This window comes from Carettochelys insculpta, chromosome 1, assembly GCF_033958435.1.
Source record: "Carettochelys insculpta isolate YL-2023 chromosome 1, ASM3395843v1, whole genome shotgun sequence".
Classification (NCBI taxonomy): Eukaryota; Metazoa; Chordata; order Testudines; family Carettochelyidae; genus Carettochelys; species Carettochelys insculpta.
In genome coordinates, this window is record NC_134137.1 from 264,113,797 (window position 1) to 264,126,852 (window position 13,056).

Below are 13,056 nucleotides of genomic sequence, written 5' to 3' on the forward strand. Positions count from 1 at the left end.
GCCTCAACCATGCCCACAATATGGTGGAGTGGGCCTTCGGGCGTCTAAAGGGGCACTGGAGGTGTCTCCTCACATGGCTGGAGGTCGGGGTCCCCAGCGTGCCCCAGGTGGTGGGCACCTGTTGCATCCTCCACAACATTGTGGAGGGAAGGGGGATGCCTATGTCCCCTGGGCGGGGGGATGCCCTCCGGCTGGCACTATCTATGAGCAGCTGGGCGCCGCTCCCATCGCCCAGGCCCACCGGGACGGCCACCGCATTCGGGAGGCCCTCAGGCAGGCCTTTGCCAATGGCCACCTCTGACCCGCGCACATGCCCACATCCCACACACATCCGTTGCCCACCATCCCTGCCACCCCCACCAGCACCACACCCGCACATCCACCACCCACCGAGGAGCACAGCACGGAGTGGTGACTAATAAAGAAAGGTTTATATTACTTGGGTGTTTGTAAATAATATGTGGGGGGGTGCACCTAACTTGAAGGGGGGGACCTAACTTGCGGGGGCATGGTGCTCATTCCAGGGGGCAGGGGTGGTGGGCCACAAACCCTGTTGGCCCCTGGAGCCCCTGCCCCACCCCTGGGTGCGGGGTTCTTAGCGGGGTGGGGGAGGGTGCCAGTAGCACTGGCAAATATTGCCGGTGGGTGGCCCTGGAGGGGGCAGGCTCAGTGGGGGTGGAGGAGGTAGGGCCAGCAGAGGAAGATGCCGGGGTGACCAGGAGGGAGGCCACAGTGGCCGTGTGCTCCTGCACAGCATGGCCAATGCCCTCAAGGGTGTCCAGCAGTCTATCCCAGGCCGCCCGCCACCACTCCATGTTGGCCTGGGTGAGCTGGAGGTGCACCTCGGCCAGGTGCTGGGTCTTCCTCGGCCCTTGGGGGGGCCCCTCTGGCCACAGCCCCGACGGCGCGCTGCCTGGGGTGGAGTCCAGACACCGCTGAGGACCACGGGACCACCGGGTCCGTGTGGGGGGGCACCTAGCTGTTGTGTCACCCCCCCACCCTGTGGAGTAGGTGTGCGCGCCCCTCCCTGGATGTACCTGAGGGTCCCTTGGCAACATCCAGCCCTCGGCCGCCCGGCTGGAGAAGTGGAAGGGGATCACGATGGTCAGCTCCCCCTCCTTGCTCGACCAGTCCATGGTCCCCTCTCAGGTCCCCGACCTGGGCTGCTGCCCCTCCGCCTCTGGCTGCAGCTCGTCCCCGGAGGTGTCCAGGAAAGCCACGGGGAGGGAAACTCTCCTGGGGCCCCAGGATGCTCGGTAGCTCCCGGTAGAAGGGGCACGTTGCTGGTCCTGCCCTAGAGCGTCCAGCCTGGGCCCTGGCCCGGGCATATCCCTGGCACAGCTCTTTTACTTTGGCGCGTACCTGCTCTGCAGTGCGCTCTGGGTGGCCCCTGGTGTGGAGGCCCATTGCCAGGCAGCCGAAAGCTGCAGCATTGCACCACTTCACACCCATGTGGCGCAGGACCTCCGTCCTGCCAGAGGCCAAGGAGGTCCCGCAGCTCTTCCTCCATCCAGGAGGGAGCCCCCCCCGCACTCCTGGGATCCCTGGGGAAGTTCGGGGGGGGGGCATGGGGCTCACAGGGGGGCTGGCTGCTGGCCATGAGGGTGCTGGAGCATGTGTGCAGGCTTCTCCTAGCATGCTCTCAGCTTCCTGCCACAGGTTTCCTGTGTGCATGCAGCTTTAGGGCAGCTGAACTCAGGGACCATAGAGCCCCACTGCTGCCGGCTGGAGCAGCCCCATGCTCCAGCTGATCGGCACCATGGCGGACCTGTATTTCGAAAGAGCGGACTGTGGCACGTCTACCCATGTCCCCTTTCAATTTATTATTTTGAAAGGGAGCGATCTTCCTGATACGGGATCGGGGTTCAGATTTTGAAGTCTGCACCCCGTTCTTTCGAAAGACAGGTTTACACATGTGGATGCTCCTCCCGCTCTTTTGAAAAAGTGCCATTTATTTCCAAGTTTTTTTGCACATGTAGACACAGCTTTAGAGAAAACTTCAAAATGGCCATGCTAGGGGCCATTTTGAAGAATATTACCAAGGTGCTGAAATGCATATTCAGTGCCTCATTAGAATGGCGCTGGCCACAGCGCTTCAAAATTGCTGCTTTTCACTCCTGCGCAGCTTGTCCCGACAGGGGTCCTTTTAGAAAGGACCCTGACAACTTCAAACTCCCTTATTCCTAGCTGGTCCTTTCATCACATCATTAATATTCTTCGAAATGGCCAGTAGCATGGCTATTTTGAAGCTTCTCTCAGTGTAGACATGGCCTCTCATCCATAAGCCAGCCTGATTTTAATGAGCCAGATGACCTGGGGTCCCATAAAGTTTGTTTCCAGCCAGCAGGCCTGGCTCTCACTGTTTGTTATTTAGCTGTAATTTACCCCTTAAAATGTCTTTTAGGAGCCCACTAAGGAGTGGGAGTGTTGGCAACGCTGGTACACAATACTGACCTCCCATGGCCTGGCAAATTCTCTTGTTCAGCACCAGTCAGGTCTGGCGGGTACTAGACTAGAGCTGTTTGACCTGTACTTATTTTTCAATGATGTGGGAGGCTGTATACCTGCCATAGCTGGCAGGTATCCAGGATGAGTATTTTAGAACTGAGAGGGGTCTCTGATGGTGCATCTCCATCACAAGAGGCATGAAGAAAAAAAAACATGCTGAAGATGGATGTTCGATGGAAGAACAGGGATTTATGAGTCTATTTAAGCTACTCTAAAACTTACAAAGCAAAAAAGCTCCTCAGTACAGAAAACAAAAGCCCGTTAGCTATATACAGTGTCTTGATGCTATCTAGTTTCAATAGCTTCTTCCAATTAGTCATCCCTACCTTTTAGGCAGAGAAAGGTGACAACAGCTTGTCTTTTAGATCTCAGGATCTTCTTTTTTCCCCCCAGATGCTTTCCTGGCAGGGTAATTCTGTTTGAGTCACTGTGGGTGAGTCCCTTCCCTCCCCAGTCGAAAGGTGCTTTTGAAAGGAGTGCTAAGCTCCCTGGTAAATGGAGTAAATCCACCCCATCCCTTTATGCCCTACCAAACGGCCACAGAGCTGCACCTCAGCTCCCTGTACAATTATGGGCATGCAATTTCCTCCAAATGCCAGACCAGTCTCCACCACCCAGCATGCCCAGACTGTCCCCTGAAGTGGGAGGTCATTGAGGACAAGACCAGCAGCAGCAGGAGGTACACCATGCTTTTGTTCTACTTCCAGTTCATCACTGGACTGCCATGGTTCACCTTCTGCAAGGTTTTCACCACTATGGATGGGATGATGACTGGGAAGGGACATAGGCGCAAGCTTCCATGTCCATGCACTCTCCCCACTCCCCTGCCCCTTGACTTGGCACCTTTACCCTGTAACAACTGGTCAAGACGTTGCTTCACTCTCCCTGCTTTTATTTCCACCAGATAAGGCACTAGTTTCAAGAAGGTTTTTAAAAATTGGACAAAGTGCAGTGTGTTGAGTACCATAATGCATCTGACAAACTGGGCTGCACTCTTCTTTTAGGAATAGCAGATCCAAGAGTGGTCATGGGAGCAGCAGCAGCAGAGTGTTGCTGGGCTAGATCCTTCTGTCCGAACACATTTTTTGTGCATTAAAATGAAGTTCTACGGGCTTCGGAAGAGCTGTTGTATTTAGGCCATCAGAGAATTTGGCCCTACTGTTGGCAATGCTAAACCTGGACAGAGAGCTGCATATTCATGTTTGTACAGCTCTTGGGGGATGGAATTTTTCATGCTAGAGTTGCAACCCATGACAGATTTACCATTAAGACAATGACAGAGGAGTCCGAGCATTAGAACAGTCACTTTTTGCGTAAAGAAAACTCCAGATATGCAACAGAGGCTGCCATATTTATTATTTTATCATGCATATTTCACACATTCTTCCCCATTTAGAAAGGGATAATAGTTCAGTAATCACACTTCTCCATTCGTGACAAAGGAAAGCCAGTCCCTGTAGGCAGAAATTCTGGTATAAACTGTTGGTGCCTTTGGATGGCAATTGTCACTGCCCCAGCTCACAACGCCGATCAGCTTATAATACCCATTTATCAGGCATATCAGCGGCCCTCCAGAATCTCCCTGTTTATTTAAAAAACAAAAAAAAAAAAGTGAAAAAAGTTGGCTCAGCAGAAAGGTTGTTAAATCAGCTGAATTGCAAGGGTCCCATTTCCAATCCTGACCTTCAGTGACAGCAGTAATATCATCCTAGTGTCCAGGAGCCCATCAGGGAGCTACATTTTTGCCACCAGTAGTAGTATGGCAAGCAACCATTCATTTCCGCTTCCAGGTACATACCAAGCAAGCAGTTGCACCAGCTGCTCCTCCACAAATGTTGGTATTTTTAATATCCTGCCCCCAGTAGCTCACGCAGGCCTCATTGGAGAGGAGAGGTATACTGGTCTGCTGCAGCCTGACAGAGTATTCATCCTCTAGGGAAGAGAAAGGAATGCATGGGGACATGCCCTTGAGGCAGGACAACAAGTGGCCATGTATTTGAGAAGTGTACCGTACCAGGTCACTTCTCCTCTCACCTCTTCAGCCATTCTAGACACACCTCAGCACTCCAGGGACTGCTATTGCACAGGTGCCTTTCACACGCATGTCATTGTAGACCCTCGCCTCATTTCATGGGTGTATTCAACACCACCACATCGCATAGAAAGATTCCATGTTCATTTTCAGAGCCTGAAAATTCCTCTCCTCTCACACAAGTGGGTACAACTCACTGCACCTGTGCCATTGGCAGGGTTGGAACCCTATGGCCTCACAGCTGAATTTACAGGTACAGGCTCTGCCACGGAGGCGTGGTGTTGGATCTGACCTGGAGCAGGGGTTCTGGGTGCAGGCTCTGGGCAGGCGTTTGGGGGCTGGAGGGGAAGTGAGTGGAGGCTTTGGAGAAGCCATGCTTACCAGGACACCTCCCTCTGGCAGTGGCTTCTCGGATGGGGTCTCTGGGCACTGCTGCCCTCTCCCCCGTGTATCCCCCAGCACTGTCTGCAGCTTCTGAGTGACTGAAAATGCACTGTGGACCCCTGCTGCTTTCTGTGGCTCGCACCCGGTGGCTGCTAGCACGTGTGGCTCTGTTGCCCGAGGGGTGGGAGGTGGGAACGGAGAGGAATGGAGATCCAGCTCCAGCAGCTGTTTTATTATTATTTTATTATTAATAAAAAAAGAGCTAGTACTGGGCCAGCTCCCTGCCCCACACCCCCAGCTAATTCTGTGGCTAGGGCTGCCAAGGTACAAAAGAGCACTGGTTGCTACCCTCTCTCTACCTTAGGTTTTAGGTGGCGCGAGCTTTCTGGGACAGGCACTGCACCTTCTTTTCTGTTGGGTTAACGTCTCACATCAGGGCAACACTGGAAGCCAAGGCGGCAACAGGCAGCCAAGCTCTCCCAAGGCTGATGCAGAAAAAGTAACACTTACTGCTTGAGTCTGTTGCTCCCCATCCTGCTGTTAAGCATTTTGCATCCATGCTTATTTCCTCATCTCTGTCTGGCAAGCAAATTGTTGCTGTAGACTCTCCTGGGTAGAAGTAAATCCAGTCAGTAGCTGGCAGAGTTTCCCTTATTTAAGTCAGCTCCAGGTCTTCTAACCCCTTTGTCCCACTCACCACTTCCACAACCACCAAACAGTCCAGTCCTCTGACACAAACCAGAGCACCATACGGGCCCTATTAACTGTTTAGATTCGCTTCCCACCCCCCCCTTCCCAGTTTACATGCCTGACAACCATTTAAAGGGTCACAATTACATGAAATCTCAGTTGCCTACAGTAGTTAAGTCTCTGCCTAGCAACCTTGCCACAAAATGGTTGAACTCATTTTATCTGGGTCCCCTACAGGGAGGGGGAGGGAGACTTCTGAAACACACATTAAAATCAAGCAGGAGACTTTCAGTTTTTGTTAGGTTTCCTGCAGTGCTCAAGTCAGCACATGCTCCTCTGTCAGTCACCATCAATCCAGGTCACAAAAGCCCTTCACCAGTTGGAACATTTTACATACCTCCCTCTAGCTCAGTCCATCAAAGCGCTGTGAAGCTAAAGAGGTGTTTGGTCTGTGTTAGCTACAGCCCACAAAGTTCACAGCAGTGTCCCTGGTTCATTCACTCAATGCTCAGTATTTGTGGCACTATTTGTGTTTACACCTTGTTTCTAGTCCACTAATAGGCTATTGACTAAACTGCATCATTGTCCTAAAAAACACTAAACCTCACTACTCAAAATTAGATTTACATTTAACTGTGGATGGATAATGTCTGCATCTCTGTACACCACTCAGACACAGGCGAAGGGTGTGGTTGATGAAGAAATAATAGCCCTTTAAATTCTGAATGCTGCTATTTCGCTCTGTCAAACACAACACTGTTTGAAACAATATACTTTGACAGGCACAGGCCTGCTTTATTTGAAGCAGAAAGACTTATACACACTCACTGAGTGTAACTGCTCTTTGTTCTTCTAAGCTGAGTATCCATAACAATTGGAGACATGGGGCTAGGGGAACAGGGAGATTAGTCCTCCTGTTTATCCCCTAAAATCTTCAGGAAGGACCAGCTACCTGCTGTCACTGCAGACTGGGCCTGAAGCAAAGCCTTTTGAAGTTGACAGGAGTCATTCCACCAGCTTTCCTGGGCTTTGGATCAGGCTCAGAGTTTATCCAGGTAGGGGCCTAATGGCTCCTGAGGAGAACAGCATTGTGTAAGTCCCTATATTTAGCAGGCAGCATGGCTTGGATCAGAGCCCTGTCACCAGGGAGCACCAATCCTGCACCACATACATAAATACACCTAGAGTTGTAGCACAAGAGCGGGACTCTGGATAATACCTAGCTTGACAGGTTTCTCCAGTTCCAGGAGAGAGAGATCATTGCTGGAAGGAAATCCACCGAAATCATCGTGCATATGCACGGCTCTCACAAGGGCAGGGCCGTCATCTTTTATATCTGGCAACAGATACGTTTTCCCCAGAACTACCCTGTCTGTATGAGCACTGGGCAAGGGAAAACAAAAAACATCAGCAGGTCAGTTAAGCCAACAAAACCACCTTATACAAAACTGGCATAATTCTGCTTCAGATCCACGGATGACATTTTCAAAAGCGCCTGGGGGACATTGAAACACCAGTACCATTGGTTTTCAGTGGGACTTCTGCTCTTCAGTTCGAGAGATGATTTTTCAAAATCTCACTCAAACCAATCAGAAGTTACCAGCCTGTAAAAAACAGAGATGAACCTTCTGTTTGCAGAACATTAGGCCTGGCAGTTCACGGGACTTTTACACAAAGCAGTCCAATAGTCTCAAAACTCCATTTTAGTGGAGCTAATCACCACAGCAGGAACTGCAAGTTAGTTTTGCTTTCAGCCCATCACTTCCGTATGAAGTTCTTGTGGGCCTGTCACAATCTCACCACAAATCAAAAGTGAAGAGCTACTGGGTCACACACAAAAGGCTAACCTTCATCTATGGTGTAATAATTAACTCTTTGGCTTGGGCCGGCAGAGGCACCTCTCTAGGTTAGTCATACAGGTGTAGAAGCAAATGTGTAGAGACCAACGTCCCCCCAGTCTTTTACAGCCATATGTAGACTTCCCCCCAACCCCAGGTGCAGAATACTTTATGTGCACTGAAGCACACACACGTTCCCACCAGTGGAAACAAAAACCCAGCTGCGAGTGTTCTGCTAATCAGCTGGGTGGCATTTGAATCGCTCAAGTGGCAGGCACAAGCCTAGAGTGTACAGAGAATACTGGTCGAGACCTATTAGGTACCAGAAATTATTTTAGGAGAATATGTTCACCAATAGTCAGCATGATCACACTGGCCAACTGCTACTAAAAGTGAATTCAACTTCAGTATCCACTGTGCGCCACAATGTAAGATCCCTGGAAAGTATGTTTTGAGGAGGAAGAGCAGAGAGAGAGTGGGGAGGGGGGAGGATGGTGGGGCTTCAGAAGAACTGTAACAGCAAGGAGGTGGTGGTGGTAAATACACACTTGTGGGACAGTTGTACAAAACAACTAGTATGAAGCTGTTTTGCCTCTCAGGGAACAACGATTTATAGGCTGCTTGAGTCTAGAGGCTGGCACACTCCCCAACCAGGGCATTATAGGATCAAAGACTTTGCCCACCTGAAGTTACAGTGTCCAGCTGTTAGGACCCACTTCTCAGCAATCAGTGAGCCTCCACAGAAGTGCTCATTTTCATACTGTAGACTGACCAGCCAGGGCCAGGACATTTGAGGTGCTGGGCTGCCACCAACCACCCTGGGCTTGCCTGGCTCTTCTCTTGCTGCTGTCATATTCACCGCTGATTTGTCCACTGGGAATGGATCCACCATTGGAGTACCACATTTATCTGGAATTGGTTTCATTTGGTTAGTCCTATTTATTGGTCATAGCTTGACAAAGCCACACGTGTATAAAATCCAAACAGTGAAATGTGTTCTCAAAATAGAAGAAATACCCCAACCAAGATCCTAAAGTACATCCATTGAGAGTAAGAGGTTATAGCCTGAAAAGCTGGGTGAATTATCTACCTCCCACATCATGAACTTTTCACCAGGTGTTTACTGTGGGAGGGGCTGTGTGAGGGGGAGAGTGTTCAAACCTTACATAAATATTTATGTTCCTCAGAAGCTGTTAAGTTTGTAGGTGGACCTGTAAGAAATTGAAAGGAAATTCACTGTCTTAAAAACAAAATCCTTGCCAAACAAAAGCTGTTCTCATTAGTGGACCAAGTTTAGTGGAGGAAATTAGTAAGTACAATAATCGGCTCTGATGTCTTTTGTCTCTTTTGGCACTCTTGGGAAGATATTCTGGAATACTCCACTGGTCAATAGTGCTGGAACATTTTGTGTAGTTGGGGGTGCCAAGAACCATTGAACCAAACTGTCAACCCTGTGTATGCTGGAAGCTACTTCAAGGCAGGAAGCACCCCTAATTCTAGCACCCAGAAAACCAGCCATTGAGTCACAGTCACACAGCCTTTGGACAGATGCCTCTGGCCAGCCTCCAGAGCACAGGAGAAGGCACAACCCTTCAGTGAGAACAACTGGATGAGCTCTAGTCAATGAGTTGTGAGCAAACATGGAAGAGTTTATTGGTTTCCTGTGGTGCAATTAGCAAGTGGAAAAAAATGGTTAACAGTCAGAACCATAAAGAAATTCAATTAGTTATGTTAACCACCTCCTCCCACCACTAAGCTACCAGCTACTGTTATGCCTTAGGCATTAATTCAGGAAGCACAGAGCTATTTTATCCATTGGTGTTATCAAAGGCCTGGGAAGTCAACTCCCAGCAACATACCTTGTATGCTACAAAACAAAAACACCAAACCACTAGCCCTCATCGTATCTTCAGCTGACTGTTGGACAATTCCTTCAGGAGACAGGGTCCTCTCAGCAGCCTTGTATGCATGCCAGTTTCACTTTTCTTTGAGACCTCTGCTACTATCAAGACCAATTTGGATTTGGAGAAAGCCCAGCTTACAGCATTTTACTTACATTTGCTTTCAAGTTCTGTGCCACTCCTACTCTTCAGTGCTGGCCTCCGATTCACCTCTTCAAACAGAATTTTAAAGCCTCTGTTCCCCACAGACCTATCAGTCTTGAAATGCAGCGTCAGGTAGCTGCTGCTTGATAACAGGTGGAGAGATTTTTTTTGACCACATAAACTAGCTGCAAATTACAAAGAAGCGAGCACTTACACAGTGAGGAAGCAGATTTTTCTGGGACCAAATTGAGCTAATCTTATGCCTAGAGCAGCCACTTTGGAAAATAAAACCCAGGCCAATTAGACAGGTCAAACCATTATGAGAACAAAGACAGTTCCTGAGATATGGGGTCTGCTTATAGGTCTTTTGCCAACTTTGCTAGGATCTTAAATGATTTGCCCAAGGTCACTCAATGTCTGTGCATTCCATGTTAAGTCTATTGCTGCTGGATGTGGGCATCATGCCGTGAGTGCATGTTGCTCCTTTGGGGTTTAGAGAGCATGGTCCCTTTAAATCTTTTTCCTGTGGGATGGTGGGGAGTGCTAATTGTTCCAGAAGGAGGGAGCAGAGAGAGAGAAAGGAGGGAAACTCCAGTGGGTGCAACTCTGGAACTCCAGCCAGGAGAGCTGCAACAAACAGGCCCTTGCAGAGTGAGACAGCTGAGCAGCCGATAAGGAACACCCCAGGAGGAGCTCTGGACCAGGAAGGAATTGCCTGAGAGAGTGGAGCTGGGCAGACTCCATCAGGGCCACCAGGGTGTTAAAGCTATGTACAGGAGTATTTTAAGATCCTGCCTGTAGAACGTGAAGCTATTTTTCTCCTCCCAAAATGTTCAACTGTGAGATGCTCTGGGCAGGTCATTAATAAGCTGTCCGAGGAAAAGCTTTGACAAAACCCTTCACTGGTTTGTGTGGGCTCTCTGTTTATATGAAAACAATAAGACTGTCTACACTATTCAAAACATGAAGGAGTAAAAATCTGTCAGTAACCTGCATACTAGATCAGATTCACATATGGAATTCAGTGCAGCAGGTCATACACAAAAGTCTGAGCAAATGAACAGTGGAAAGGAAAAAAATAGTAAGAGGCAGTTATTGTCTCATACTGTACATGTCCACGAACTAGTTGCAGAGAGATCTCAGAGTTCAAAATTTCTTCACAGTTACCTCCCAGGCCCTAACCAACAGGCAGTTGGGAACAGTGCCAGAAATACATTTTACCTTTGGAAAATCCTATAGTAACTCATTTCCTTCTCCCTCATTGTTTACTTCCCAACATAGAGAGATTGCTCTCACTTCAGACATCGGCCAACTTCCTTGAAGTATGGCAGGAGAGATAGGGATCAACCTACCAAGAAGCTCTGAGTAGACATTTGGCCCATCATAGATGTTCAGAGAGTCCCAGAGGCAGTGTTCTGCATTCTCTGTGACAAAGTCTCTCACCACAGCTTTCAACCTATTTCCTGAAGTGGAATAAACTGTCCAAGTGCAATTCAGCAGGTTGGGATATGTGTTGGGGTAATTAGGAGATGTTATCTCAGCTGATCCAACTGGAATTAGATCCAAAATTGGACACCCTTCAAAGAGAAATAAAGAAGTGTCAGGACAAACAAAAAAAACTCTCAACCCCCAACAGGATGGTCTTCTCCAACATCCATTAAAAATGGTCTAAAAATATTAGCTGTACATCTTGTTTTTTGGATTACTGGCAGAACTGGGACATAAAGAGGGTTGTATTTTTACTAAAGTGAAAAGAAGCATCTTGTTTGACCCAAAAGGAAAAAAAATCCTTTGAGTTTAACATTTCAAAAACTCAAAACTGAGCTAAAATTCAAAACAAGTCATTTTCAGTAGTCCAAAAAAAGGTCTTAATTATTTCTTATTTTCTCCCTCCTCCTGCTTCCCTTGAAATAATTTAGTTAAGTCTACAGAAGTTTGCAAAAGGTCTCAGCCTACCTCAATCTGATCTCCCCTGCTCCATGGGAGAGGACATGAAAGTTTCCAATCAAAAACTTTCATCCATCTTTTGGGGGAAAAAAATCCTATTTCCTATAGTTTTCTAACAAAAGCAAGCAGACTTATGAACATAATTTATTTTATTGGTCTCTGCTTGACCAAAGATCTACCTGCACAGCAAATGATGCTCTCTACACAGCTAGATATAAGACCCTTAACAGGTATAGGTAAAATTGGAGAGCTGTTCTAGAAGGAAAAGGGAGCCATAGTTTGGGAAATGGGGGTTCTTCCCAGAATTCAATAAAGCCAAGATATCTGAGATCCTACATCCAGTACAGTTTAGCCATAAGTCACACAGGCTACATCTACACTAGAGCAATCTATCATCTGAACTTACTGTGGGAAGGTATCTTCCAACAACACAGGTCAACAGATTGCAGATTGCTGTCAATCCCCTCTGTCAACACAGAGGGCGGGGAGACTGCCCAGCCACTCTCGACAGAATGGCCAACCAGAAGGACAGCAGACAGGGCAGTCGGGTGACCGGAAGCCCTGCCTGTGGACAGAGGGCCGCCCCCCACCCAGAGTGTTCATATGACTGTTGCTAGAATCCGTCAAAGGCATTCTGCCTTGGGGGAAGAGGCAGAAGTCTGTCGAAGAAAGTGCTGAGTTCTGTGGACAGTATGTTGACAGAACGCATTTTTAATGTGTGCGCTCCACAGACTTTGTTTACAAACCCTCTAGTGTAGGCAGAGCTGAATTAAGACTAAGGTGCAGCATTTGGCTTGTCATCCATGCTGGGCCCATTCAATGGAGCAGTGAGGAGAACTGCAGGTAGGGGGATGACATGGGGAAGAATCTGGAAAAACTAGATGTCACACTAGGATTCATATTTGCAAGCTTAAAAAAAAGCACGTTCTTTTCCCCCACCCCACTAGTGGATGAAATGGCCAAGCAACCCAGCCAGTTTAGACAGAATGCCAGACTGCTAGAGTAAAATGGGAAAAGCAGATTAGAGTTCCTTTCTCACCACTCAAAACCTGAAGGGGGATGGATGAAGACTGAGATTAGCTAAGAGTTCCTTTATGTTCTGGCTATCAAATCACTTCTCTGCTCCTGTGTGGCAGCTCATGAATGTCTGAACAGAAAAAGCCGCAGGCAGCTGAGACACAAACAGAAATAAGGAAACTGAATGAATGGCCACACATCAGGCACTGAGATGGCTATATTGCTGGCTAAATTCCAGTATAGAAGTTTACCATGGCATAGCCCCTCCCTCCATCTAAAATATAGAAGACAAATAGTTTTTATTAATGGTTTGCTCCTCCCCTGCACAGCTGGCATAGAGAGCTATAATGGATCTTACCTATTCCAGCAGCTTTCAATTTTCTTAATGCAGAACCTAAAATGAAAAAAAAAAAAAGTTGCCAGCCTCACTGTAAATGATTAAATCACCATATAAACCAGTTAAGGATTCTGAATGCCTCAATGGTAGACATGAGCTCTGGAAGGAATAGGTATTAAGAGCCATGTTTTGGCATTGGGACAGGGAAGTTGCCATGTATTTACAATAAGGGCCAGATGATTTCCATGTATATGATTC

At 48.1% G+C, this 13,056-nt stretch overlaps 1 protein-coding gene across 1 annotated transcript in view; it reads right to left on the bottom strand.

Moving 5' to 3' along the window:
• Positions 1-3,840: 3,840 nt before the first annotated feature.
• Positions 3,841-13,056, bottom strand: part of OVCH1 (ovochymase 1) — a 63,379-nt gene continuing 54,163 nt past the window's right edge. The window contains exons 27-35 of the mRNA XM_075000905.1: positions 12,820-12,855; positions 10,850-11,074; positions 9,509-9,682; positions 8,619-8,663; positions 8,136-8,361; positions 6,834-6,997; positions 5,435-5,533; positions 4,307-4,440; positions 3,841-4,090 (exon numbers count right to left, since the gene is read on the bottom strand). Of these exons, the coding sequence (XP_074857006.1) occupies positions 3,926-4,090; positions 4,307-4,440; positions 5,435-5,533; positions 6,834-6,997; positions 8,136-8,361; positions 8,619-8,663; positions 9,509-9,682; positions 10,850-11,074; positions 12,820-12,855 (1,268 nt within the window). The 3' untranslated portion in view covers positions 3,841-3,925. The remainder of the gene's footprint in view (positions 4,091-4,306; positions 4,441-5,434; positions 5,534-6,833; positions 6,998-8,135; positions 8,362-8,618; positions 8,664-9,508; positions 9,683-10,849; positions 11,075-12,819; positions 12,856-13,056) is intronic.